Source organism: Notothenia rossii (genome assembly GCF_949606895.1).
Source record: "Notothenia rossii genome assembly, chromosome: 1".
In the NCBI taxonomy this organism is placed as follows: Eukaryota; Metazoa; Chordata; class Actinopteri; order Perciformes; family Nototheniidae; genus Notothenia; species Notothenia rossii.
Window position 1 is genome coordinate 20,356,374 of NC_136912.1, and position 27,983 is coordinate 20,384,356.

The window sequence follows — 27,983 nt, forward strand, 5'->3', positions numbered from 1 at the left end:
ATTCTCCTAAAGTCAGCTGTTGGCTTAAGTGTTTTATTTACTTCAGGTTGAAGGCTGCAAACCCCACTCTGTCTGAACGGTCGGTGCACACCCTCTTAGAGCGAGGTCTCGTTCAGGGTGAAGGAGGTATGTGTTTATCTTTCCCTCTCCTCTAACAGAGGAATAATCTCATTTTGGTTTCTAACATCTGCTGAATGTGTTTCCCTTCTGCAGGGTTTGTGTTCTCAAGAGACCTGCGAATTAATTTTGTGAGTCACTTTACACCTCCCAATCCTTCCCCCCACATTCCCCTCCTACTATCTGTAAACTTGTGTTTTCTACAACAGAGGTTTAGCATTCAGCTTGTACAGTAGCTGTGCTTTATTTTATGTTTCCAGAAAAATATAGTGCGCATCAGCTTGGAGCAGAGTCTGGAGATACAGTCGAGGATTCAAGCCTCTGTTCTAGTTGTTCTGTAAGATATTGATCACTCCACTGATATGGGTCTTAGTAAATGATTGTATATTCATAAAAAATGAATTTAACCTGTTAAAATCTTCCTTTTTCCAGAGGAGACAAAGGCTTTGGTGCAACTACTGGTCCAGAATTATACCCAAGGAGATTTGCCTCTAAACTTCTCCAAGGATATCATGACAGAAATGTGAGTTTGAGTCTTGGATAAATAATCTCCAAATACATGCAGGAAAACATCGTATTTAGAACCATTGTAGTACCTGGAGTGTTAAGGCTAAAAACTGTAGTACTCATCCATTTGGAGCGAAATCAGTAAGCTGCATTCATAACATTGATGTGTGTGCCTGTGACACCCTAAAACAAGACAGTGCTTTTAACAATGTCTGTGTCTGTGTTGATCTGTTAAATCTATTGGGGCAGGCAGCAGCACAGATCTAAAAGTAGCAACATAGTACAAGCCCAATGTCTCAGAATAAACAGAAATATTTATAGAAGTGTAAAAAAACTCACCAGATGAGATTCCTTTATTGTTTTTAATGTTTTGAGTTGAAATATATTTACTATATTGACAAAACAAAAAATGGAGATAGCTTGAATTCTCAATGTCAGTTAGAGCCCTTGATATTAGCTTAAATTAAAATGTTATTTCAAATATTGTCACATGTTTCATACTATGCAAAATGTACAATATGTACACAAAATATGGTATCACAAATTCACCAACAAAGTAATGAAGGTCAAACACGAGTAAAAAAGATCTTCCTCAGTTAATTTTTTGAAAAAGGTATAATAACAAAAACAGAAAAACTTGCATTTCTACTTGTGCATGCTTCTTATTCAAAGATTCATTTTCTTCTGTCTTGCAGCACACAGTGGTGACGGTAGCTGGCGACCATCACGTCCATCTCAATGATCCTGAAGTTGTCGCTCCACTTGTTTCTGACTTCCTGCGGACTAAAGTGTTCTCTCAGCATCTGCCGGCATAGTGTGTACACACACACACACACACACACACACACACACACACACACACACTCACTCACTCACTCACTCACTCACTCACTCACTCACTCACTCACTCACTCACTCACTCACTCACTCACTCACTCACTCACTCACTCACTCACTCACTCACTCACTCACTCACTCACTCACTCACTCACTCACTCACTCACTCAAAAACTAGCTCTCATTCATATCATCTTTAGGACAAAGAATAGTTTGACCACGCTTGTGTGAGCTAAAAATGGCAGTCATTAAAGGAGATGTCACCCTCTGACAACTTCTCATTATGTAGGCCACTCCTGTCTCTGTTCAGCTGTTGTGTTGCAGCCAGCAGGACAAAAAACTAAATCTTATTCCCAGAACTTCCCTCAGTGGAGTGACTACATAAAACCCTGCAGCCGCCGTCAGTCAGAGCAGATATTAGAGGTGCAGCTCACACAAAAATCGCCCCTCTCTTTCTCAATGTCACATAAACTGCGTGATGGCCTTGCTGTTAAATGGAGTGGAATCGATTTTACGCAGCGAGCATTCACAGACATCTAAAGGCCCCCCCCCCCCAAAAAAAAAATGATTATAGTTATATAAGTTTCCCTCCCACTCCCTCCATCCTCTCCACCATCAGCAGGGGTGTTGTCATGGCAACCCCCACCCCTCCTCTTGAACGTCAGCGGCAGGAGCTCGGAGGATGAAGCCGCATGCAGCTCCTGTCTCTTGTGCCTCTCACAGAGCATCACCTGTGATTTTACTCGTGTCACATGCAACAGTCAGAGCTGCGGCGCCGGATATTATCTTATGACTGATTTGACTCGCGGCTGCTGCTCATCCCATACCATCTAAAGACAGAGAGCAGCTGATTCAGCAGCGTCTGCAGGTAAGCACGGTGGCTTTATTTACTACTGAGCACTATTTTTAGAGTGCAGCACCTGTGTGTGTTTTGCACATTATATTTATTTGTATCTCAGTGTGTTGGAAGTAGTGATTCTTGTGATTAGGTAGGCTTTCTAGTGAATGACTGAACATAATGCTGCAGTCTGTCCTGGGTGATGTTTCACCCTGAAGGATTACTTTTTTTTAACCCCAAAACTCCTCCTTTCCTTCCCTTTCTCCGTCATGTCTCCTCGTCCCCTCCCTCCTCCGCCCTCTGACAGCAGTGATGTCGTGGCTCTTCTTGGACTGGTTCGTGCCCCTGTACCTGCTGGTGTCTGTCCTGGTGCTGGCGGGCTTCGGAGCGTGCCTTTACTTCCTCGAGCCCGGGCTGCAGGACGCCCACAAGTGGAGCAACAAAACAGTCCGGCATCACCCGCTGGTGGCCAGTGTGAACTGCATGGATGACGATAGCAATGCCCTGATATGATCAAGAGGGCCATCTGGACAGCAGGGTGCTGCCAGGACACCGTGGGATGGGAGCCAACATATTAAAGATGGAGAGAGAAAGAGGTGGAGGAGAGTTGCTCTGTCTAATCATTCCAACTTTTCCTCTGATCTCTAACATCCTTAATGTAGAGTTCAGGGGAAAGTGAAGCAGAGAGGAAATGCACAAGGTGGAGGAGACTTTATGCAGGAGGAGATTTTGGAGGTGAATGGGAGACATGATGCCCTTTAGAAATGTGATTAAAAACACAATGTAAATTTCACGCCATCTTATACTTGTGCCAACTTTTACATACATTTTGTAATTCGACAATCACTTTACATGAATCATGAAGTTTACTTGCTATATTGTGCATTTGATAAGTGAAGGGAATGATATAAGTGCAATGAGTTTGATGGCAGCAGGAAGGGTTTCTCCCTCTCTCTGGTGGCACAGCAGCTGCTGGGAAGCATGAGGATTGTTAGAGCCAACATGCCAAAATGGTTTTAGAGGTAATTGTATTATTATAATATGAATTGAATAATTGATGACTGATTATATTCAAGGTGCCAAGATTATCCTGGATGGACCAAGATTATAGAAAAGTACTATTTGGCAGTGCTCAGTGTATTTTTTGTGTCTTCATTGTTTTTACTTGACAGCATGGTGAGGAAACGTTGGCTATGTAACTAACGACCCTCTTTTAAATGATCATATGCTTCATTTTTTCATGCTTAATAAAATGGTTAAATCATTCTTTTATTTGGATTTACATGTATTTATTTTATTATCAAGTTGAACATATCTTTAAACCAATATTTAGTTTTGTGTAGTGTATCTGCAACAGTGGTGGAAAGTATATTTACTCAAGTAATTGACTAAATGTGCTATACTTTACTTGAGTATTTCTTTGTCATGCTGCCTTATACCATTTATCTGACAGCTGAAGTTACTAGTTGCTTTTCAGATTTAGAGTTTACATTAAAAACACATGAGCTCATAAAAACGTTGCTGGAAGTTTCACCAAAAAGAGTAAATATTTTTGTTTTTATTTAAATAAGTGTAGGAGGTCCAAAAGAGAGGAAAATAAGAACACTAATTTGTCTAGCAGAACATTGTATTTTGCAACCGTAAAATTGTCCTTACAATTAGATGCATGACTATTAAAATGTTATAATGGGATAGATAATATCAGATGCCCGATACTTTTACTTATGACGCTTTTAAGTACATTTTAAATTGTGCCGACTTTCCCACGGCTGATCTGCATTGTAGAGAGACAGAACAGTGCAACAACACCACATGGAGCCTTCACAGACGTCCCATGAAAAGAGGAGAGACCAGAGTGGGAGAGAAACACTGGAGCTTCAGTGTCGAGGAATGGAGAGAATGGCACTTGTGCTCCCACCACTTCCTACTGCCGAGTTCCCCGTCTCGCACTCTTTGACTAATTTACCAACTGAGTGTGTCAACAACACAGTTTGCTTCAGACAGCAGGTCAGTGCATGTTTCCCTCATTTAACTAATCTTATGTACAGTTTTGTTATGTAGTGGAATTAGGGTTAGTCTTACCATATAACTGATGCTTTCAGATTGTTTGAAGTAACTTAGTTTATTTATTTAGATGCTGTACTTAACAACCAGCTTAAGGTACTTACATATGTATAGGTTACTTCTTTACCCCACTACACTTCTTAAGGGAAACGGCAGTTTAAATGTACATATAGTAGCATCTAACTTTGCATAATTAAATTCTATTTAAAAACACACAATTGCATTGTTATAGTTTACAAGTATCTAAAATAGAAAATACTGGCTCATTCTCTTATAGCTACAGCCAAAAATTGCCATCTAAACACTATTGCTTTGATATTATTATTGCATTGGTAACAATCTTGTAAAACACATTATGGTAACCCTAACAGGGGCCAACATCTTGTTTAATTAATACTTGAATATGTTTAGTGTTTTAACTAATCTGAATGCAATGCCTTCTTATAATCTAGTACTTTTAATTTTGAGGTTTTACATGATAAAGTATCTTGATCCACCAGATTGCAAAATGTTAAGAGGTATAATTGTTTTTAATATATTTAAAAAACCTGTCTAATCTCAACACTCCCATCAATCTTTATTTTTTAACCTTTTTCCTCGCAACTTCCAACAGAATGAGTGTTTTTGATCGTCCAGCACCTTTGATCCCTCAAGTATCTGCATCCTCCAGACAAACAAACAAAAATCCATCAGTCTGTGTGTCTCCTCCTCCGCCCCTCTCTTCACCGGTCATCACAAAGAAAGCCATTCAAATCCCGTCATTTGATGAGAAGGGACTCATCTACGAGAAACACAACACAAAACCAAACAGTGACAGGTAAATGAAGCTGGATATCAGCTGACTCAGTTTAATGTAATATAATATTGTGCTGAATTCATTTTTTGATTTACAACTTTTCTCCCCTCTTGTGGTTGCAGATCATTTCTCCCAATTGGTTCTCCCAAGTCATCCACTCAGCCTTTTTGGGGTAAATCATGTTCAGAGGGAAAACATGGAGAAAGAGCTTCAACCCTCCCAAGAGCTAAGCCCAAAACGTGCAGCTCTCCAATTTTTTCTGCAAAGCCGAGCATCTCCATTGTCCCTGCACCAAAGCCAAATTCCTCTCCCACTCTGAAACCAAAGCCAAGTGATTCTCTTCATCTCCCTGCCTCACAGTTCAGAGATCCCTCTCCATTATTCCTGCAACAACCTCATCCTAAACTCAGTATATCTCCAACTCTGACTGTCCCAACTCCCAGACTGAGTCCATCCCCGACCTCCCTGTGCCAAGGGGTGAGTTTAGATAGCAGAGGAGGTAAGACGCCATCTCCTGTCGGTGTAGAAAGACGTGCTAGACAGATTACCATATCGAATACTACAGTGGAGCCGGATTCTGTCAAACAGAGATCATCAGATGAGGCGAAGCATGACATTCTTGACCAAGAAGCTTTAGTGGACTTTACTCATCCTGCCTTGAGAACAGCTTGTTCCATATCCCGACATCAGACTAACTCTGAGTCCCAGACACAAGTAGCCCTTTCTCAGAGTTCCTGCCTAATGCAAGGCAATGCTGGTTTAAGTAAAAGAGAAAACATTGCTCAAGATAAACTGAAGCCTCCACCCAGGAATATAGACAATACTGCAATCCCCAAACCAAAGCCAAACATCAAAAAGCAACAGGGATTTTTGCCAAGTGGAGCGAGAGGTACACAAACGTGTCTGTCAGAGTCTGAAGGGATTAGGTTTGCTAAAGTTGTTCAGAGAGAGTCAGCGTTTGATGTGCTGGCAAATCAGTCAAGCCTGAACCTTCACAGGAAGCGTACAGAAGACTACCCTCAAAGGAGGAATTACGCCTCCAATGAAGAATACAAACTAAAGTATTCTGACAGAAATGCAACGACTTCAAAAATCTCCTTTTCCACAGAGCCTCTCCCCAATCAGTCACCCACTATTGAGAAAAGGAGAAGACTGTTTGACTTGAGCAAAGACACAAAAGTAGATGCAACATTTCTGTCTAATCTCAGGAGACCTAAAACAGAAAACAACATACAGACAGCTACAGGAAATGTATCTAAACTCTCTCCACAAACCACCAGGGCCTCTCATCAGAAACACAGATTCTGGTGGAAGGATCCACTCCCAGTAAATCAGTCCGTCTGTGTTTCAAAGGATTACAGCTGCCAGTCAAGAGACATTGATCGTGAAACAGATTCTCACAGTTTGAATCAATTTAAAACATGTCTGGTGGCACCTCAGACACAGAAGGCCTCTGGACCTGCTTCTATTGAGTGTGCAACATCAAAAACAATTCTTTCAACACATGATACTATCTCACACAAACACAAAGAGATGAACCTCTGCGTGTCAAATCAAACGGATATTTTTGCACCATCTGGCCTTCATGGGAAGCCCGCAGAGCTACAAGAATACCCTTCAGAGAAATACTGCCCATTCAACACAAACAGTGTTGGCATCAGATCAAAGGGGGTCTTTGACCTGCCGCTGCAGCACACAGCGTACCAGAGGCCAGACCAGGCAACAACAACAACAACAGCCTTCTCTTCACACACACCAGATTACCCACCAGCAGGCAGAGCGTTTATCATGGAGGAGCCCGAGGACCCCTATTATGTCACCATGTATTACCCTGGGTCAGTCTACGTGGGTGAGTACAGAGACATCCAAAACACTTAACTGAACAGAGTGAAGAAGTCTCTCAAAGCACACATGGCAGAGACTCTTTTATATTTTTGTTTGATCCTTTCAGAGGTAAATAATGTTCTATCCCGGGTGGAAAGTCAGACAAGGGGGTTTGAAGAACGACAGGGGAGAAACTCAGAGGTAAACTGTGATGTTCTCTCCCTTTAGCACTTTTACTAGACAACACTTGCAAAAGATATGTATTTACTGCTAGTTAAAGCTAAGTTATAACACTGTACATAATGTTTTAATATTAGTCCACATAAGACTGCCAAACATTGCATACTGTGGTCCAATTAAAACTGATTGTCATATCAATTGAATGTCTTTTGATACGCCCTACCGGTGAAACTGTGCAGTATTTATTTAAAAAAAAAAAAAAATCTGGAGCTGTCAACTATATCACAGTCTTTGTCAGCTAATGGGGTCTGCTCAGTTGTCATGGAGATCGAATAGATATTGGACAATAAAAAGATAAGACAAGTCAGGAGGAATAAACATAACTCAAAGGGAAACATTGTTGCGGTGATTCTTTATTAAAGATAAATTGAGCTACTAGGTTATCTAAAAATGTATTTAAATAGTCACTTGAGCACGTATTCAATAATGAAGCACGTTGATGTTACTTGAGTATTTTCATTGTATGCTGCTTTAGACTTCTACACTTCTTCTTACACTATATTTAAGATGAAACCAATGTACTTTCTAGTATGTGCAACAGTTATTTGGCAGATTATGATTTTAAACATATAATTGACGAGTTGTTATAATTTGATGATTTGTTTAAAATGAAACTACCAAATCAGGTTAAATTAGCTCCACCCAGACCAGCTACAATATTAAAAGGTATGATAATGTATAATTTATAATAATGAATCAACATAAGGTCCTGCTGCTGATGGCCCGCTGATACTATAAACTTACAAATGAATGGCTTTAAAACATAAAAGAAAGAGCAAGACGGAGAAAAAAGGAACCTATAGTACCCAATTAAGTGTGCAGGAGATACAGGTCTACATGTGTTATTGGTGAAATAAAGAAATGGAGTATTTTTACATTAAGGTAATGCTTCATCAAACGTGAGTCCAATGGTGGAAAGTAACATTGAATATAATGTAATTTACTCGGGTATAATTATCAAGTACTAATTTAAAGTACTTTTTTTTCCCTTCTCAACTCCATGACATTTCAGAGGGGAATTATTGTGCTCGTGCAAAAAATAGCAGTACCCCTACAACTTGTTAACAGCACCTTTACTTCAATAAAAGATCTGAATTCTACTTTCCCCACCGAATTTTGACCAAAAAATAATAATGCAATCTTAAATGTTTCCTAAAAATAGCCTGCATCACTGACAGAAGTCCCTTTGAAGTAAAGTCACACTGCGCATGCGCGCTGCATCTCCCCACACCCTCTCCTCTTGTCGCCTGGGTAACGGTAAAGGGGGGCTCGGCTCGGAGTGAGGTACTATAATCACATGACCGTTGCTCATCTCTCTGTGTTTGGATATAACACACCATCATCTCCTCTTGGACCCACAGCGAGAATCCCTCAGCAGTCAACTAAAAGCAGATTTACGGTGAAAGTGAACGGGAGTCGGTGAGTGTGACCGCCCTTTGGTACCGTTAGTGTGCAGCGGCTAGCAGCTAACGCGGAGCTGCCGTTAGCTGTTATCATCCAGCATGACTGCAGACAATGGAGGTCGACACAGTGATGGAGCTAACCTCGTGTGTTGTATTAAACCAGAAACAATATGGTCAGCATTATGCAGCCACAGTGTGGGTGGACATTACCCGCAAATTGCGTGGCGACGTATGACGACAGTAACGGTTTTTAGAGGGCCAAATAACGTGTCGTAGATTTCATTTCAGAAGCAGCTTTTGTATGTTTCACCCTAAAACAAGTGTGATTAGCTTGCAGTATGTAACACACCATTAATGCTGAAATAATTCTGTTGTCTCATTATCTGTGACTGTGTGTGGAGGCAGAGAGGGGGCAGAGCTACATGAATCAAAGTGACAGCCCCTGCCTCAGTGACCTGTATCATATGTACTGTGTGTCTTCCATTGTGGATGCACTGACTTTAAGCATGGCAGCAGGCAGATCCATGTGTGCAGCCTGCAGCACTGAGGTGATCTTCATGCCTGTTACTGTTACCATCTGCCTGCACCGCTTGCCTCTTGTAAAGCAGGGAGGATGCTTAATGTGCTTTGCCGGGGGCAGGGGGCCAGGGGCCAGTTAATAAACAAACATACATAATGGTTATTAGATCAAATTCCTTCAGGTATCCATAACTCATGTTTATTTGAAATGATTTATCCTACAATTAGCTTAATGACTACATTAACCTGACACACTGGTGCATCATAGACCTAAATGATAGATACATTATACAGTTGACATATTTCAAAGATGTAACTGCACTACACTCAAATCAGCTCATATGTACAGTATACCAATGTATCGTTCTAGCTCTCCAGCGTGCAAAGAAAATACCTCTCTTATGAAGTTAGGCGTTAGCTAGATGTGTTGCTAAATGGAAATGGAAACATAATTTTTCTGCCATTTGGTTGAACGCACCCTATAAGACTACAACCCATTTCTTTAATGTAGAACAAGTCAAAGGAGGGAGCGGCTTCAGATCGCCCTCTGACCTACTTCCTATTGCAGCAGTGTTATCATTGGCTACAATTTAATATAAATCATCCCTTTCTTTTATTCTCTAGACATGTCGGACGTAGTTCCTCCAGAAGTGAGACCCAAACCAGCTGTCCCCGCCAAGCCCCCAAATGTGGGAGCTCCTTCCCCCTCCAGCCCCTTCCCACCTCAGGGCCCGGGTATCGGAGGAGGCGGCGGCGTTTCAGGGCTTCCTCCAAGTGCCATTCCTGTCCCCATTGTGAATCACGGCCATAGTGTGGGTCATAATATTGGCCATGGTGTGGGCCACGTTGCGGGCCATGTCGGAGGTCACACTGCCGCACACAACGGAGGCCACGGTCACGGAGGGTCCCACAGCTCGGGCGGGGGATCCACTCTTCTGGGATACATTGGTATTGACACCATCATTGAGCAGATGAGGAAGAAAACCATGAAGACAGGCTTTGACTTTAACATCATGGTTGTTGGTAAGTCACAGAATGTTTAGAAAGCTGAAATGTTATGAATCTTTTTTACACATTGTCCCTGAGTTTCGTTCTTGGAGAAAAGCAAGTAACCTACATTCCTAAATTATATTTAGACATTTTCTGCCTTTCTTCTTCCAGGATTTAACCTCCTCTTTGACCTTTCCCCTATTATCTCAGGTCACAGCGGTCTTGGAAAGTCAACTCTGGTGAACACCCTGTTTAAGTCCCAGGTGAGCAGGAGGAGCGCAGGGTGGGCTCGTGATGAGAAGATCCCCAAAACTGTAGAGATCAAAGCAGTGTCTCATGGTGAGTACAGGAGAGAGCTTTTGTTCTTTCTTTAGAGCCAGACATTTATAGAAGCTTTTAATTTGATAGAGATCTTTTGGTCCCCACATAACCTACTTACAGTCACCCCGACAGCTGCCAAGTCAGCCTGCCATTTATTTTAGATGAGTTTGAATGTAAAGGCCAACTTCTGTGCCTTCTGCAGGTACTTTATAGCTTTGATGATTTGATTACGGTATTGGTCACAGCAATTGCTTCCTTCAAAAGTGCTGAAAGTGAAGTTTCCTTTGGACACATTGCTACAATATGTCCCACTGTGTGAGAGTAGAGGTCAGACAGAGTTTGGTCTTGTCTAAAGCAAGGCAAGAAGTATGGCGTGAAACACACACCTACGCTGCCTCTGAATCTGCTCATCACGGTGGCAAACAGCTCTGCTCCAAGTGCAAGAGGTTTAACACTCTATGTGTCGGAGTGTGGACTGAACAGACACCACGGTTTAATGGGCTAATTTTCAGAGGATTGGCTTAATAATACAAAAAAGGCTTTGCTGTCCAAGGGTTTGAATTGGGAGAAGAAAGCTTATTGAACACTTTGTATTTTTAAACATGTCCTCCATGGGGGATGAAAGGCAGCAATATTAAGGCAGCAATATTAAGCCATATGCAAAGGAAAAGGCACTTAAACGGCATTTATTTAGGTCATAAACATCAATTTATTTGTTCTCACATATCAAAAAAGGTCAGAGAATTTCATAAAAATGTAATAAATGATCAGCCTGATGTGGTGAACAAATCACTGACAGATGACAAAACGTTGTTTAAGGATCAGCTGAATAGATTTCAGTCATAATCTGGGATGGGAAATTCTACTATTTCTTAGTTTTTCTTATGCTGTGTTTATGTTTCAGTTCAAACAGGCTGGATTTGCAGAATTGTATTGTGCTAATCTAATTGTATTGTGCTAATCTAATTGTATTGTGCTAATCTAATCGCCTTTCAAAGCCCTGTTTCATACCGCGGTATGAAACAGGGCTTTGAAAGGCGATTATTAAGAAAGGAAACCAAATCTGAAAGATTAAAGCAGGAAGTTACATGACAAATGTTTGAGTCATCAGCAAGTACAGACTGTTCCTCACACATATGGATTTCTACTGGATCGCTGACAGCTTTTACTCCACACATGTCTGAGATTTTGAGGAAGTGTTTTCTGTGACACAGTGCTTGTGGACAGACATATTGATTTTCATCCTGGATATTATTCTAACACATATACTGTGTACCTGTAGTTGGTAAAAAAATATCCAATCTGCTCAAATATGGGAGATTATAGTAAGACATTATATACTTCATGGTTCCTTAAAAGGTACAGATCACCTCATTAGAAGTTTTCATCCATAACCATGGGAACAACACTTTCAGATCAGACACTGTCTGGTGTAGACAGTGTCTGATCTGAAAGTGTTGTTCCCATGGTAATAATGAATGACCCCTGCTGACACAAAGAGGTAAACATGAATTTGTGGTTTGCTTACAATGTATCACAGCCAGGAAAAAGACGTGTTTCACTCAATAATGAGTTTCTCTCATAAAATATTCATGATGTGATATTCTTCCACAATACACAAGCTCTCTCCTAAATTAAACCAGACTGAGCAACATAAATCAGCCACACTGTGTATAGTATTAAAACAAATCTGACTTTAGCGCCCCTCCCCCAGTGTTAGTATCAAATCCTTGGCTGTTGCTGACAGCTCTGCATGCTCTTTATGAAATCGGTCGGGGACTCTTCAGTATGAGCAGTCTCCCGTACTGAGCTCCTTATGGCATCTAGGACAGGAGAAGCAGGGAGGGTTCCTTCAAAATGTATTCTGATTCAATCAATGATTACCTGTCAACATGTAGTCAGCCACATAGTAAACTTATCACGATATCAAAGTAATATAACTTTATCACTGTCCTTTCATCAACCTAATACCTTAATACAGTATATGCAAAACGAAGAGAAAAGTTCTGAAATATCTCATTAATAATATCATTATTTTGTCTGTAAGGCAGAAAACAACATCTCAGTACCGAGATAGTTCTGCCTTCCAGCTGTGACAGTTCTGTCCTCTTTCAAGGACTCAAGTCATTTGGCACATTAGTGTTGCTGGATATTAACTCTGAGCAGCAGCAGAACACAATACATTTCATTAAATTAACCTACATGCGCTTTACCAGGTTTGTCTTGTATTATGTTTACTGGACCAGAAATGTGAAGCGGTTTTCTCAATTCCTAGGAAACTATCTTTTCACGCTCGATGCCTTTTGGCAAAAAGAATAATCTTCAGCAACTGGAAAAACATTCTACTTTACAATGACTGGCGCTGTGCCGTGATACCGTGCTGTTCCCCTCTTCTGCTTTACATACAACATAATGTTTAAATGACCGTATACGCCATCAAGTCAGACTTGACAGTGTTTTAATGTCAGTCAACTAATGTGTGGGAATATGAGATTGGTAGAATATCATTCTTTATTTGAATAGGTGTTTTAAATTAGAATCCTTCTCATAGTCCCACTTTACACTATTTGTATCCAAAGTTACCTTTTGTCTGTATCCTATTACATAAGCCGTTCCATATATTCTGCCGTGTACCCCCCTAAAGATTTACCAGCACTAGGGAAGCAGCAGGGATAAGTCAAACCGTACAGAGCTCGGGGTTTGGTGCTACAGTTTGACAGGATCCTGCACACATCGCCTGCAGTAGACAGTGACCTGATATCATTATGCGCTTGCCAGAGAGAGACGTTGCCAGAGAGACACAGCTGATGTGATAGAAATATCACGATCAGATCATTGTTTGCTGTTTTCTAGCTTGCATACTGTTGTATTCTTCTCCTGAGTTGTAGTTTTTTCTAAACTAAGAATCAGTTCAATATGTTGAAATAATATACACCAGTTGCATTTACTGAATTCCACATGCAAAGCATTCATTTCTTTGTGTCTTTGTTTTTTTCAAAGTCCTTGAGGAGGGTGGTGTGAAGATGAAGCTGACAGTCGTCGACACTCCAGGCTTTGGAGACCAAATCAATAATGACAACTGGTGGGTTTTCTGAACTCCTTCTATATCATTTTAACCTTCTAAATATCATCATTACTGCCTTCCTTTTCACCTCACAAAATGCAACTATGCATTTAGTTCCCCCAAAACTATATTAAGAATATTAATACTCAAGTTAAGTCTTCTTCTCTTTTCTTGCTCAAGTAATCTTGTTCTCTCAAGCTGACCTCTTCTGCCGTGTCCACAGCTGGGAGCCCATTTCCAAATACATCAATGAGCAGTATGAGAAGTTCCTAAAGGAGGAGGTCAACATCACCAGAAAGAAGCGCATCCCTGACACCAGGGTGCACTGCTGTCTGTTCTTCATTACTCCGACTGGACGCTCGTGAGTTACACTTTGTCTTAACCAGACAATAAAGTCATCGCTGAATACATTTAAAAGTATCTGATCCAAAAAGTATTTTTAAGGTAATCTAACGGCAAATAAAGCAGCAACAGGACTTTTTGGTCAATTAAAGAGCATCCTAGTCTTGCAACCAGTCAAAGCACTGTAACACTGCATATCAACACTAACCTATCTACACCTTTTATATAAGGCTGTAATACAAGGTGCAATACCACTCATCATCTAGTCTAATCAACGTTCACACACAGTCACACAACGATAGCCCTGCTTTCAAAAGCACATCAGAACAAATCACACAGTGCAGAACAATTGGACATGCCGGAAACCTGGAATCGAAGTGTACGACCAGCTCTACCTCTAGTCAAAGCCTCAAATCTAGAGAGCTCATTTATATTACAAACAACACTCTCTCCTCTAAACACCTCACAATTAGCTGCTGACATCTGTGAAATTGCTATTTAATGGATAAATGGTTCCAGTCTTCTGTGTATTACAGCCAGTGTATCAGATCCTTTTTAACAGGAGTAATTGAGACGGACAGGATGTTTTGTATGCAGGCAAACAAGAACTGGGACACAACCTTTGTTCAATGATAAGCCCACTTTTCAAATGTCAGCTAGGGAAAGGTAGTGAGATGTATAAAACATGACAAATATATCCTTTTGCCTTTTGTACTATGTTATCCTGATCCTGTTGTTAATGTCCTTTGGGAAATCACTGCTCATAAATCTACCTGCTAACTCACTCTCCTTCTCTGTCTTTACGTCCCAGTCTCCGTCCACTCGACCTTGAGTTCATGAAGCGCTTGAGTCACTCGGTCAACATAATTCCTGTGATTGCGAAATCTGACTCAATGACCATTGAGGAGAGACAGGAGTTCAAACAGCGGGTGAGTTGCTATGGAATAAATGGTTTGTATTTATATGTCAAAGTTAATGCCTATATATATATATATATTTTCAATATAATATTATTGGGATAATCGTAAGTATCCTCACATCCATCCTGACTGTCCAATAATCTGTAGACTGCTTGCTTAGTACCAAAAATCAGACCAAACAGTTAGTGACAAGATGGCGAACTTAGCAGCTAAAGAGAGATTTTCTCGAGTTGGTAAAGAGCTGAAACGAGGGAATAAATATAGTCATCTAGTGACCAGAATGAATGCTAATGTTATTTTCTGTCTGATGGACGTGTATATAAGCAGCTATTTGCTTAATATCAGATACAAGGTGTAGCAGATGTATATCATTTGTAATTGTTGCGATTTTATTTCATGCCCCCCAAGTCGTTAAAAAGACACTGCAAGGGTTATAGAGTGGCGAAGTCAAGCCCACTTACTTCCGCATCATGGGACCTTATTCCGAAAAAATAATACATTGAAGTCAATGGAGAGAGAAAACGTATCTTTTGATCCCGTTTGAATTGTGCCATGAATTACACATATGTTGTTTGTCAATCTTAAAAAATCATTTCCATGTCAAAAAATTCAAAGTTTGTCTTAAAACTGTTGAAATATAAGACTATGAAAAATACGCAACTAGAAAGACTACAAATCCCAGAGTCGCGTAAGTGCTGTCATAACTGATGTATTCCCTCCAGATAGCTAAAAATACATTTACTTACTGTACTTACTTACTTTAACAAGATGCCTGTGTGTTTTGTACCAGATTGTTATCATACCAGTAATAGTACCTCTTGCTCGTTCTCGAAGAGCAACTAAAACAAAACACGAGAGTGTACCTTGTTAGCTAATGTTAGCTAGCTGACATTAACGTTACACATTACACTCGTGTTACTCACTGAAACCTTGTAAAGCCGGTCCCGCATGCTGGCTCTTACGGAACTGACTAACTCCCCTTTTTCGTATGTACAGCTCTCAACATGCCCAGACTTGTAGTGATTTTCACCTCTTTTAATACTTTTCGCCTCATTCTGAAAGAAAGAGGTGAAATGTACCATCGTGACGGCCATCTTGGTTTTGGTGACGTGTGCAAGACCAGAGTTGTAGTTCATTCAGCGCTTCACACAAAGAAATGTGTAACTTCACAGTTTTACGACACATTTAAAAAAATTTGACTTGCAAAATTATCTTTTAAATTTACAAACATCATATGTGTAATTTCATGGCACAATTCAAACGGGATCGAAAGATAATCTTTCTCTCCCCATTGACTTCAACACATTATTTTTCCGATATAAGGTCCCATGGAGGTCCACCGGAAAGGGAGGGACTTCGCCACTCTATAAAAAACCGTAGGCCTAACTTTTAAAAGTGTTGCTCATATCCTTGGACACAATATAACAACATTGCATATTCCCTTTATTTCCACTTTCCGAATTTGAACGGTTTACAATGTTTAAAAAACACAAAAACTGGCGTTCCGGTATGGCAACAAGGCGAGCGGCAGCATAAACTGAGAGCTCCCAAAAAGGTCTACTATTTTCCCCTAAAATAACTGTGTAGAAGGGAAGAGGCAAAACACCCCGGAATCCTGAAAAAACTGTTTAAAACACAGGAAAAGACAGCGACGAAGAGCACGAGCAAGCTAGCATCGGTGCTATACATGGAGAGATAAAGGCTATACGTTCGGATGTGAAGACTGAACTAAATGACTTCCGCGAGTCATTTTCCAGGGAAATGAAAAAGGAACTGGGAGAGTTCAGAGAAGATGTCAACTGCAAGTTCTACGGTGTGTAGAGTGGAAGAAGCTGAACAGCGGGTATCAGACATGGAGGATTGGAGCGCAGGAGCCAAGGAGGTGATTTGCCAAGCTCTAGCCGCCCAGGAAAGCATCCAAGCTAAACTCACAGACCTCGAATCACGTGCACGGAGAAACAACATGTGCATATACGGGATACCAGAGGACATTGAAGGGGACAGTATGCAACAGTTTATTGAGAACTTTATTAAGACGGAGCTATCCGTCACCGACACTGAAATTGGTATACAGCGATGTCACAGAGCGCTCGGCCCAAAGCCGCGACAGAATGCCAACCCTCGGTCAGGGTGATTTATATCCTGGAGTACAGGATCAAAGAGCTTGTGCTGCGCTCAGCATGGAAGAAAAAAGAAGTCTACCTTAACGGAACTAGAGTGTACTTTGACCAGGATTACCCTGCGGAGACACAGAAGAAAAGAAAGGCGTATGCCCCAAAAATAAAACTACTAAAGGAAAAAGGTCTGCCCTTCCACACTCCGCCACCGGCAAAACTCCGCATTTTTTTTGACAGTGGTCCAGTTACCTATAACAGCTCAGCAGAGGCGATGGCGGATTTGAGGAAGAAGGGGATGACCGCGGAGAGAGACAGCGTCCCCGGCCCAGAGCCCCCAGCAACACCTCTAGAAAGGCTGGAGAAAATATCCTGGGAGAAGGTGGCACCGCGTCGGGGCGCACATGGAGAGAGAGCACGAGAAACCTCAGGGAATTCCGACGCAACGTCGTAGATCAAGTTTGATTTCCCCAGGATAAATGCCACTATAAGATAACTGGACAGCACCGTGGTAAGAACACCCAATCAGACAAACAACAAAATAGTGACGAATATCAGACTGCCTTCTATGTTTATTTAGTGTTTTTTTTCATCCCTGCGTAGGATCTGATCCTGTAAAGGACTGTGTTTTTTTTTTTTTTTTTCGCAGTATGGCCTGGCTCATTTCGTGGCATCTGCAGGCAGTGGCAAGTACTTCCGGCATCTGCCACAGAGGCCGCTACTCCGTGGTATCTGTGGCAAGTATATGCCAGAGATGTGGTATCTGTGGCAAGTATATGCCACAGATGCCACAACTTGCCGTGGCAAGTATATGCCACAACTTGCCGTGGCAAGTAAATGCCACAAGTTAAGAGAAGGTTTACGGTAGCTGCCACGCGCCTTCCGTGGCAAATGCTGATATTTAAACCCGTATTTATCGCGTAAAATGTCGCTGTTTTGGCATGACTTTATCGGACTGATCTGTACACAAGACTGATGATCTGTTACTGATGGTCCGATCTCTATTTTTCAAAAAGATTAAACATTATATGTTCTATAGATTTTACTTGGAGAATGTGGTTTGTTAAAATAAATAAACGTGCTATTTGTATGATAATACTCAAGATATATTATTATAAAACATCATCCTTAAAATTCTTTTTTAAAATATATTTTTAAATGTTCTAAATTTGAAAAAACTAGATAAAAATAAACTAAAGTTAAAATCTTGTTTTTCATGCCCCAAGAGCAATAAAAACACCTGGTAAAAAAATCCTGAGTGAGGCTTTCATAATTCATGCATGAAAGGGTTAAGAAAGACAAATATATGTTTCTATTGGTTTTTAGTAAGATGGTTTATTATAGTGTATTCTTACATATTCAGTAGGCTATATTGTTTATTCTTTAGATACTCTGTAGATAAATATCTACTAATAATGTGTAAATTATTTCCTGTTTCTTTTTATTATTATTATTTTATGTTTCCTATCCCTTATCACTGCTGTAACGCAAAGATTTCAACATTTTAGATAAATAAAGTAAATACAACGTATCATATCAAAATCTGTTTATGTTAATTAGCAACACAATGATTTGATATTTGCATGCATGACATATAACCTTTTTACTGATGCACAAAAAAAGTTTTAACAAGGGTGTAATTATATTACATTGTAACCCTCTTTCCTCAACATATTAAATCAACTTTATACGGTTAAATGAGGATTGCTTGGAGTATCATGCTTAAGAGAACATTCTTCATGTTTATTTAAGTATTTATCATTCTCATGGTGCTGCCCTAAGTCTGTAGCCAAGTCTAATAACACCATTATACACGTTGCTGTGTCAATACAGATATTTATTTTTTAATTATTTATCTTTACTAGTAAGAATACACCTGGTTATCGTAGCAAGCAGTGGAAACTCCCCTCAAGAAGCGACAATTGCCAAGGGCTTGCGTTGCAACGCTCACTTGCCAATATTTCTTTTTTTATTACAATATAGGCCTATGTTTAGCCTACTATCATAGATATAGCACGTTTGTTTATTTGAACAGACCACGTAGGCTATTCCAAGTAAAATTGAATATAAATGATCATTTATTATCTTTTTGAAAAATAGAGATCGCACATCAGTCCTGTGATAGTCCAGCGACATTTTACACGATAAATACGAGTTTAAATATCAGCATTTGCCACGGAAGGCGAGTGGCAGCTACCGTAAAACTTCTCTTAACTCTGGCATCTTGTGGCAACTCCCATTCAGCATGCGCAAATGCCACGGCAAGTTGTGGCATATGCTTGCCACGGCAAGTTGTGGCATCTGTGGCATTTACTTGCCACGGCAAGTTGTGGCATCTGTGGCATATACTTGTGGGAGATGCCACAAATGCCAAGGCACATGCCACGGCGATTAGTGGCAACACTCATTGTGTTCTAGTATGATAAATAAAATAACATTGTACCTTGAAAATCAATGCATTCGTTCATTTGACACGTTGGTGGTTTTAGGTAGGCTATACAGCGACCCCTGGCGGTTCTAGTGTGAAGTAAAAGTAGAAGTAGCCAACCTAAATGTTGGAATACTCTGTTACAAGTAAAAGTCATGCATTAAAATGTTACTCAATTAAAAGCGCAAAAATGATTAGCATAACAATATACTTAAAGTGCATATTACATGTTTTCATTATAATGATTGATCATGAAAGTGTTCTCAAAGCTGGTAAAGGTGCAGCTAGTTTTAATGACTTTGTATACTGTAGTAGGGTATCTTGTGAATTTACTCCAGGAGTAACTATAAAGTCTGATTTAAGACTTGATTATATGTATCATCATTAATCAGAATCTGTAGTAAGTAACTAAAGGTAGCGTATTCAATAAATGTAGGGGAGTAGGCTACAATTACACAATTTACCTCTGAATTGTAGTGGGGTAAGTACTAAGTAACATACCATTTACATACTCAACTAAAGCACAAGTAGGCTATTTCTAAATCACAAGTACAGTATTTGAGTATACAAGTTAGCCTATTTCCCACCTCTGGTCAACAATGTTAGATCTTTATGTCAACTTACTAATAATATATCTTGAGTATTATCATACAAATAGCACGTTTATTTATTTTAACAAACCACGTTCTCCAAGTAAAATCTATAGAACATATAATATTTAATCTTTTTGAAAAATATGATCGGACCATCAGTAACAGATCATCAGTCTTGTGTACAGATCAGTCCGATAAAGTCATGCCAAAACAGCGACATTTTACGCGATAAATACGGGTTTAAATATCAGCATTTGCCACGGAAGGCGAGTGGCAGCTACCGTAAACCTTCTCTTAACTCTTAACTTGTGGCATTTACTTGCCACGGCAAGTTGTGGCACATACTTGCCACGGCAAGTTGTGGCATATATAAGTTGTGGCATATACTTGCCACGGCAAGTTGTGGCATGGTTGTGGCATATACTTGCCACGGCAAGTTGTGGCATATACTTGCCACAGATACCACATCTGTGGCATATACTTGCCACAGATACCACGGAGTAGCGGCCTCCGTGGCAGATGCCGGAAGTACTTGCCACTGCCCGCAGATGCCACGAAATGCGCTTGCTGTCTCTTTTTTCGGGTGCGAAGCCATAACCTTAATATTTCAAATCAATAGACCTTTTAGTCTGGGACGGTTTGAGTTTTGCCCTTTTGCCCCACGTCGCTGATGGAAGCCTGTTTTATTTTTACCTTATGTTTATTAGTTCCATGTTTTTTGTTTTTGTTCATATGTACGTAATCATGTTGAGGTCACTCTGGATTTACAATGTGGATGTACTAATAATACTTGGAAACAAATGCTCCAGCAAGAATATAACGTAATTACTCTTAATGTTAACGGGTTACAAATTCCAATAAAAAGAAGCAAGCTAATTTCAAAAGTGAAAAGAGAAAATCAACACATAATCCTTTGGCAAGAAACTCATTTAGTACAAGCTGAACATGAGAAACTAAAGAAATTAGGATTTAGGAATACATTTTATTCCTCCTATACCAAAGGAAATGCAAGAGGAATCGCTATTTTAATTTCAAACAAAGTTTTCTTTCAGCCAATATCACAAACGATTGATAAGGAGGGACGTTATTTCCTGGTAAAGGGTATTCTCGATTCCAGGGAAGTAACACTATTCAATGTTTATAGACCACCAGGACAGGACAAAGAGTTCATTAAGAAAATATTCGATATAATAGCTTTAGAAATGTCTGTCATTTTTGTGTGTGGAGGGGATTGGAATGTGCAGCTACACCCTAGTCTTGACTCAACCAGTTCGACCAAAAAGATTAATCCCGAGTCAATTTATGTTAGGAAAATGCTTAAGGGGATTGGGATGATTGATGTTTGGAGGGAATTACACCCATCAGTGAAGAAATGTACCTTTTTCTCCCACCCACATACCTTTTACTCAAGGATGGATTACTTCTTTATGTTTAAATCAGAGAGACACAGAATTATAGACTGTGATATCGGTGTTAGAGATGTGTCAGATCATGCAGGGGTGTATTTGAGACTTCATTTAGATATACCGTCCAAAAGCACTCTCTGGAGACTTAATACCAGCTAGCTTATTGATAGTCAATGTGTACATTTTACTGAGAAGGGAATATCTGGAATTCAACAATGCTGAGGATATTTCACCATGTGTTTTATGGGATGCGGCAAAGGAAGTGCTTAGAGGAAAACTAATAATGTGGTCTTCAAAAAGGAAAAAAGAGAAACAGAAACAATTGAATGATCTAACGACCAAACTGAAAACATTAGAACAAAAACATGTGGAATTAAACAACCCCCACATTTTAGAACAAGTTAAGGCAACAAAACAAGAACTGAATAAGATATTGGATAAACATGTGGAGATTAAACTCAAATATGTCAAACAGACTTACTATGAAAACGGTCCTAGAGCCCAAAAAATGCTTGCATGGAAATTAAGGAAACAGCAGTCTGAAAGGTCAATCTTTAAAATCCGAGATCCACATTCCAACGACATGTGTTATAAACCAGGAGATATTCAACACTCCTTTGAAAGATATTACAAAGAGCTATACTCTCAACCTAATGCAGCAGAATCCTCTGTCGTTAAAGGTTTTTTGGATTCCCTAGACTTACCATCAGTTGGTGTGGAGCAAAATAAATTTGTTACAAAATAAATTACAAATTTAGAGATCGACAGTCCAATATCAAGACTGAAAACAAGCAAGGTGCCAGGGGGAGACGGGTTTCCAGCAGAATGGTACAAGACATTTAGGGAACTATTAACACCCATGCTATTAAAGTGTTCCAATGATGTCCTTAATGGAGGAGAGACCCCTGCTTCCTGGAAACAGGCTATAATATCTGTGATTCCGAAGATAGGAAATATACAGAAGTGAATGCAGTTCTTACAGACCTATTTCAGTTTTAAACATAGATTACCGACTATTTTCCTCAATCATTTCAAAAAGACTTGAAAACATAGTTCCTGACTTAATTGACACTGATCAAACAGGATTTATTAAAAACAGGCAGACACAAGATAATGTGAGACGTGCATTGTTTGTGATTGATAAAATGAGTTAAAAAAATTCTGAGTCTTTAGCAATTAGCTTCGACGCAGAAAAGGCCTTTGACTCAGTGCAATGGGAGTTTCTGTATTTGGTGTTGCGCCGTTTCGATTTAATGAAAAAGTCATAGGATGTCTTAAATCCCTATACAATTTACCAACAGCCAGGATTAAATTAAATGGGAATCTCTCAAAGACTATAGCGTTGGAGAGGGGGTGCTGTCAAGGTTGTCCTTTAAGTCCCACCCTCTTCGCATTATTCATAGAACCACTCAATCAATAAGAGAAAAGGTTGAAATAACTGGAATTTATATTAAAGAAATAGAGCACAAAATAGGTCTGTACGCGGACGACATTTTGTTGACCCTCTCCAACCCAGATTCAAGCCTGCCTAAACTTATGTCATGCCTGGTACAATTCGGTTTTTACTCAGGATATAAATTAAACATAAATAAGACCCAAACTCTTTCTCACCACTACTCACCACAGGGGAACGTACGGGAAATGTACAATTTTAAGTGGAATACCTCCAGTATTAAACACCTCGGTATTACTATACCAAAGAATTTGGACAATATTTACAATATGAACTACGGTAATATCACAAAGGAACTTCAAAAAGATTTGGATAGATGGAGCCCTCTGACCCTTAACATGCACAATCGGATTGAGATCGTAAAGATGAACATTTTACCACGCCTGCTGTTCCTCTTTCAGTCACTGTCTATAGAGATACCAACAAAACAGTTCAACGATTGGAATCGAATGATATCCAGATTTATATGGAACGGTCAGAAACCCAGAGTGCGACTAAAAACACTGCAGTTATCGAAAGAAAAGGGAGGAATGTCCCTTCCATGCTTTGAAGACTACTATAAAGCAGCACAATTAAGGTATTTAGTTTGCTGGTGCAATTGTGACTATGATGCAAAATGGAAAGACCTTGAACTGAGCCAACTGAACATACCCCTTCAATGTATATTAGGTGATAAATCCTCAAAGATTGCACTCTGATAAATTAAGCCGCTGGACATTGGTTCAACTCAATATTTGGTTCAAAATGTTCAAAGAATTAAGACTTAAAAGAAAATCCATGTTATTGAGATGGGTGGCGTATGATAAAGATTGTAAACCAGCAGAGCTGGATTTTAGATTTAAACAATGAAGGCAATAAAGGCATTACATCATATTCCCTAATAGCTACCAGTACTGGCTTGAAAAGTTTCCAACAGCTAACAGAAACCTGCAATTTGGAGCCCCAGGATTTCTACAGGTACTTACAGCTCAGGCATCACTTTGATAGCAATATTAAAATGGGAAAAAGGGAACACCGAATTTGACCTGGTTGACATTTTTGTGGGCGCATACAAGTGCAACACCCAAAAGAAACTGGTTTCTAGAATAAACTCCTGTCTACAATCTGCCAAGAACCACTCAACCCTATATGTGAAAGCCAAATGGGAAGTAGAAGCTAATATTATTATTACAGAAGAGAAATGGTCTAACATATGTAAAAAAAACAATCCTCCAGCTCTGGCCTTTGGAGAGAATTCTCATGGAAGAATATTATTCGATTTTTTCTAACTCCAAGAATAAAATACCATCAGAATGGCAGACCAGAATCTGGACACCTCTGGAGGCAGTGTAGTAATATTATGGCTGATCATTTCCACATGTTCTGGAACTGTCCAGTGATCAAACCCTATTGGCGATCTATAATAACGGAAATAAATTCAATTCTTGGCTTTGAGATTCCAAACATTTTTGATGGGATTTATTTAGCTAATATACCAGTGGAATTTAGTGTTCGGGACAAGTATCTTCTAAAAATATTACTGACAGCCAGCAAAAAGGCAATTACCAAAAAATGGCTTGTGAAAGATCCACCAACAAAGGGAGAATGGATAAACATTGTAAATGACTTGTTTCGTATGGAGAGGCTGACTTTTTCTCTAAGACTCTGTAGTGAAAAATGTGACAATTACTGGTCCAAATGGGTTTTGCACATAAAGAGGGGGGTCACATAACCCTGAGATATTTCTTTTATTTTGCTTTAGTGTAATAGGTTTTCTTCACAGTTTGGGATATGTCGATGATTAGTAACCAAGTTGATGTTGATCTTTTGCGCCTACTGGAAACCCGGAAAACATAAAAGCTAATTGTTTTAAGGTCAGGCTTAGAGTTAAGACTATTAGCTGATATTGGATCATGTATAACAACCCTATACTGTATAGAGTGATTGAAGATTTGAAGACAGGCTCACAGGAAGATGTTTAACAGATGTGTGTTTCCTGGCTTTAGGTAAGGAAGGAGCTGGAGATGGCTGGGATTGAGTTTTACCCACAAAAAGAGTTTGATGAGGACATGGAGGACAAGAGTGACAATGATAAGATCAGAGTAAGTGTTTCAGTTCTTTCTGTCACACTCACACACAATTATCTTTCCCACTCAGTTGACCAACTCACTCTCATTCTCTCACACACTGCGCCATTTAACTGAAGGTCGCTGCACTGGGGCGTGATGTGTATTTGTTTTGACTCATACACTTCGTGCAGATCTCTTCCATACACTGAACCGTGTTGAAATGTCTCTGTCCATAGGAGGCGATGCCCTTTGCTGTAGTGGGCAGCGACAAAGAATATCCAGTGAATAACAAACGAGTTCTGGGGAGGAAGACAGCGTGGGGCATAGTAGAAGGTGGGTGATATGACCTTTCTTAATAGGCAACATTTACTATCGTAATATTTAGAAATGTTATTAATGGTGTCAGGACAAGATATGACCTTTTAATGCTATCTGTGTTTTTTGTTGCAGTTGAAAACCCCAATCATTGTGAGTTTGCTCAACTGAGGGATTTCCTGATCAGGTAAATCAGTCTTTTATACGTATGTATTATTGAAATCCCAACGCAATGCAAGAAACTGGACTTAGGGAGAAATTAGAGACAATAGGAGATATAATGTTATGGTTCATAGTATCTTAGAGACATGGTTTTGACTAAGGCTCAAATAATTATTCGGTATATAAAATGTAAAAGAAGAGTTCAAAAATCTCCCAAAGCTTCAAAAAATTCCCAGTGCTTAAGGTAAAGTCTTCAAATATATCAACATCTAAGAGGGTGTGACTAGGACTTGTTTGGGTATATTGCTAAAATAAATTATTACAATTATTAATCGATTACCAAAAATAGTTGCTGACTTTGTTTCTGACGATCGACTTATCGATTGATCAACAAATAATTTCAGCTGTGAGACATAATGTTGCAAAATAAGCATTTTTCCTTGTATTCTGCATGTTTATTCTTTGCTGCTAATGGTATACTTGTACATGTAATATTGGCAAATCCCTTTGGTTCAGATTGCTTCATGGGTCCAGTCATGCTTTTGCAGTGGGCATAAGGTTAAGTTCACTAGGCAAGGCAAGTTTATTTATATAGCACCTTTCAACACAAGACAATTCAAGGTGCTTTACAAAAATGAAAGAAATTCAGACAAAGGCATTTAAAAACAGTCATTAAAAATAAAAGATAATAAAAGAAACATTAAAAAGTACATGAATAAAAAGTACATGAATAAAAAGTTACAGTGCAGTTTAAGATATGAATAGTTCACACAGAAGTTCCACTTTACTGATGAACACAACGAAGAGTAACAGTTTACTGTTTTCCTGTACCTCTCTTCTCAGGTCTCACCTCCAGGATTTGAAGGAGGTCACTCACAACATTCACTATGAAACCTATCGTGCTAAGAGACTGAACGCAAACGGAGGTCTCCACCCCATTTCCTCCAATGACACCCAGGAAAGCAACCTGTAGTCAGTCAGAGTGAGACAGATGGGATGAACCTACATACAAATATTGTTATCATCGTCACTGCGGCATTGCTGCATGCTTGAAAAATTGGTGTCGTTCATTCATGTAATCTCTTCCGATTCCTAACTCCACCCATCGTCTTCTCCACTTTCTCCCCAACATATCAAACACCTCTGAATTCATTACAAAGTCATTCCTATGAACATTTGGATGAAAGGGGGGGCAGTCCAAAAACAGATAACTTAGTGCCATTATAAAATTAACAATTATTGACTGCCAATGCCTTGTAATTTGTTATCATACGGGTTGTATAAGATTAGAAAGTGCCACATTATTTTATGAATGAGAGGCACATTTTTAAGTTTTAGTATTGTGAAGCGACCGATGTCTGATTTAGACAAATTAAATGATTTTCTCAAAATATTTAAACAATATCAAAAGTATAGAAAAGAGCAGTAGTTTACATGGATTCGTGAAGACTTGCCCTTTTTGTAACAGTTAATTGGACAACGTGCATCTAATTTGAATACCAATCTAAAAGTCTCTGAAACCACACACACCTTTGCTCATGTTTTTAGTTGTTTGTCTCTGTACATTGAATGCATTTTGCTCTTCCCCATTCCCACTGGCCATTCATTAAAATGATATTGGCCCAAAATAAAAATTAAAGAGTTATAAGTATACCTGATGTTTGGTAAACAGAAAACGTTTAAAATATTATTATTATTTGCTTTATGTGTTGCAAATATTTTTGTAAACATTGCAGAACTCTGTACTGTGACCAGTATTTGTGTCAATGCCATTTTAAAATCAAATTCATATTGTTCACCACTAGGGAGCATCACTCTTCTTTTTATTATTTTATTTTGTACACAGTCCAGTTATTTCCTGATGAAGTTTATAGAGTGTTAATCCTCCACTCTCAGTGAATCTCTCCAGATCAGGTTTATAAATAATTTAACATTTTTTACCGAATGGTCCGTGCTCAAAGTGTGGGCGCAATTATTCCAAATGAATTTATTTAACATGTTTACCAAGTTTTCTTCACAAATTCAACATTTATACTGTTCTGTCATGCATTGCCTGCAGTACAGTACAACAATGCCAAAACTACAACAAATTAAATATTTTGATATTTATCAAACTCTTTTTGTTTTAAGCTTTATTATCATTTTAATGACCATACACTTTTGTGCGATTTTGATGTGTGACTTCTGCAACAAACTGATAATAGTTGTATGTGGTTTTAGTGCAGTGGAAGATTTCAAGCAGAAATTTGAAAGTGTTAATGTGTGCATGCTTGTGTCCATATTGCCTCACATATCACTGCAACTTTACATAAACTTATCAAATATTTCTGAGTGTGTGATGAGGTCTTAACTGGTAACTAAACGAATAACCCGCTATCCACATATCACTAATACCTTTAAACTTCACCATGTAATTTATTTAATAACCTCTTTTTTCAAAGTTGCTGTGAAACATTGATATTGATAAAAAAGTTCAGTGTTATATTGAGGTATTTATACATTAATGTCTTATTATTGTAATTTATTCTTTATTTAATAAAAGCACATTCCCATGTTTTTTTTTAAGCTTTTTTCATTCATTTCTCAACTATTAATACAGAATTTCTTTAGTACATGTATTTTATATTATTTTGTATACAGAAGTAGTAGTAGCTATAGAATACCTCCCGAAGAGCCACAATA

The 27,983-nt window shown here is 39.2% G+C and overlaps 1 protein-coding gene and 1 long non-coding RNA gene across 4 annotated transcripts; both read left to right on the forward strand.

Moving 5' to 3' along the window:
- Nucleotides 1–549: 549 nt before the first annotated feature.
- On the forward strand, nucleotides 550–27,855 carry septin3 (septin 3). Of its 3 annotated transcripts, XM_079692232.1 has the most exons (12): nucleotides 4,110–4,306; nucleotides 4,977–5,180; nucleotides 5,282–7,008; nucleotides 9,770–10,168; nucleotides 10,346–10,474; nucleotides 13,457–13,538; nucleotides 13,744–13,881; nucleotides 14,674–14,791; nucleotides 24,762–24,857; nucleotides 25,061–25,157; nucleotides 25,275–25,326; nucleotides 26,145–27,855. In XM_079692232.1, exons 2-12 carry the CDS (start codon nucleotides 4,978–4,980, stop codon nucleotides 26,272–26,274), a joined length of 3,171 nt encoding a protein of 1,056 aa, XP_079548358.1. In that variant the 5' UTR covers nucleotides 4,110–4,306; nucleotide 4,977; the 3' UTR covers nucleotides 26,275–27,855. The 3 variants fall into 3 exon arrangements, with proteins under 3 accessions (XP_079548359.1, XP_079548358.1, XP_079548360.1); XM_079692233.1 differs by lacking the exons at nucleotides 4,110–4,306; nucleotides 4,977–5,180; nucleotides 5,282–7,008 and adding exons at nucleotides 550–640; nucleotides 1,320–1,438; XM_079692234.1 differs by lacking the exons at nucleotides 4,110–4,306; nucleotides 4,977–5,180; nucleotides 5,282–7,008 and adding an exon at nucleotides 8,483–8,642.
- Nucleotides 1,445–3,571, forward strand: LOC307046125. The gene is made up of 2 exons (XR_013810073.1): nucleotides 1,445–2,329; nucleotides 2,607–3,571. It is a non-coding gene; the product is annotated as an uncharacterized lncRNA (long non-coding RNA).
- Nucleotides 27,856–27,983: the final 128 nt, after the last annotated feature.

Bases quoted from the DNA above. Each gene is read 5' to 3' on its own strand.
- septin3 (XM_079692232.1), top strand. From the start codon at position 4,978: ATGAGTGTTTTTGATCGTCCAGCACCTTTGATCCCTCAAGTATCTGCA. The intron at 10,475-13,456 runs GTGAGTACAGGA...TTTTTTTCAAAG, and splicing joins GATCAAAGCAGTGTCTCATG to TCCTTGAGGAGGGTGGTGTG. The intron at 13,882-14,673 runs GTGAGTTACACT...TTTACGTCCCAG, and splicing joins ATTACTCCGACTGGACGCTC to TCTCCGTCCACTCGACCTTG.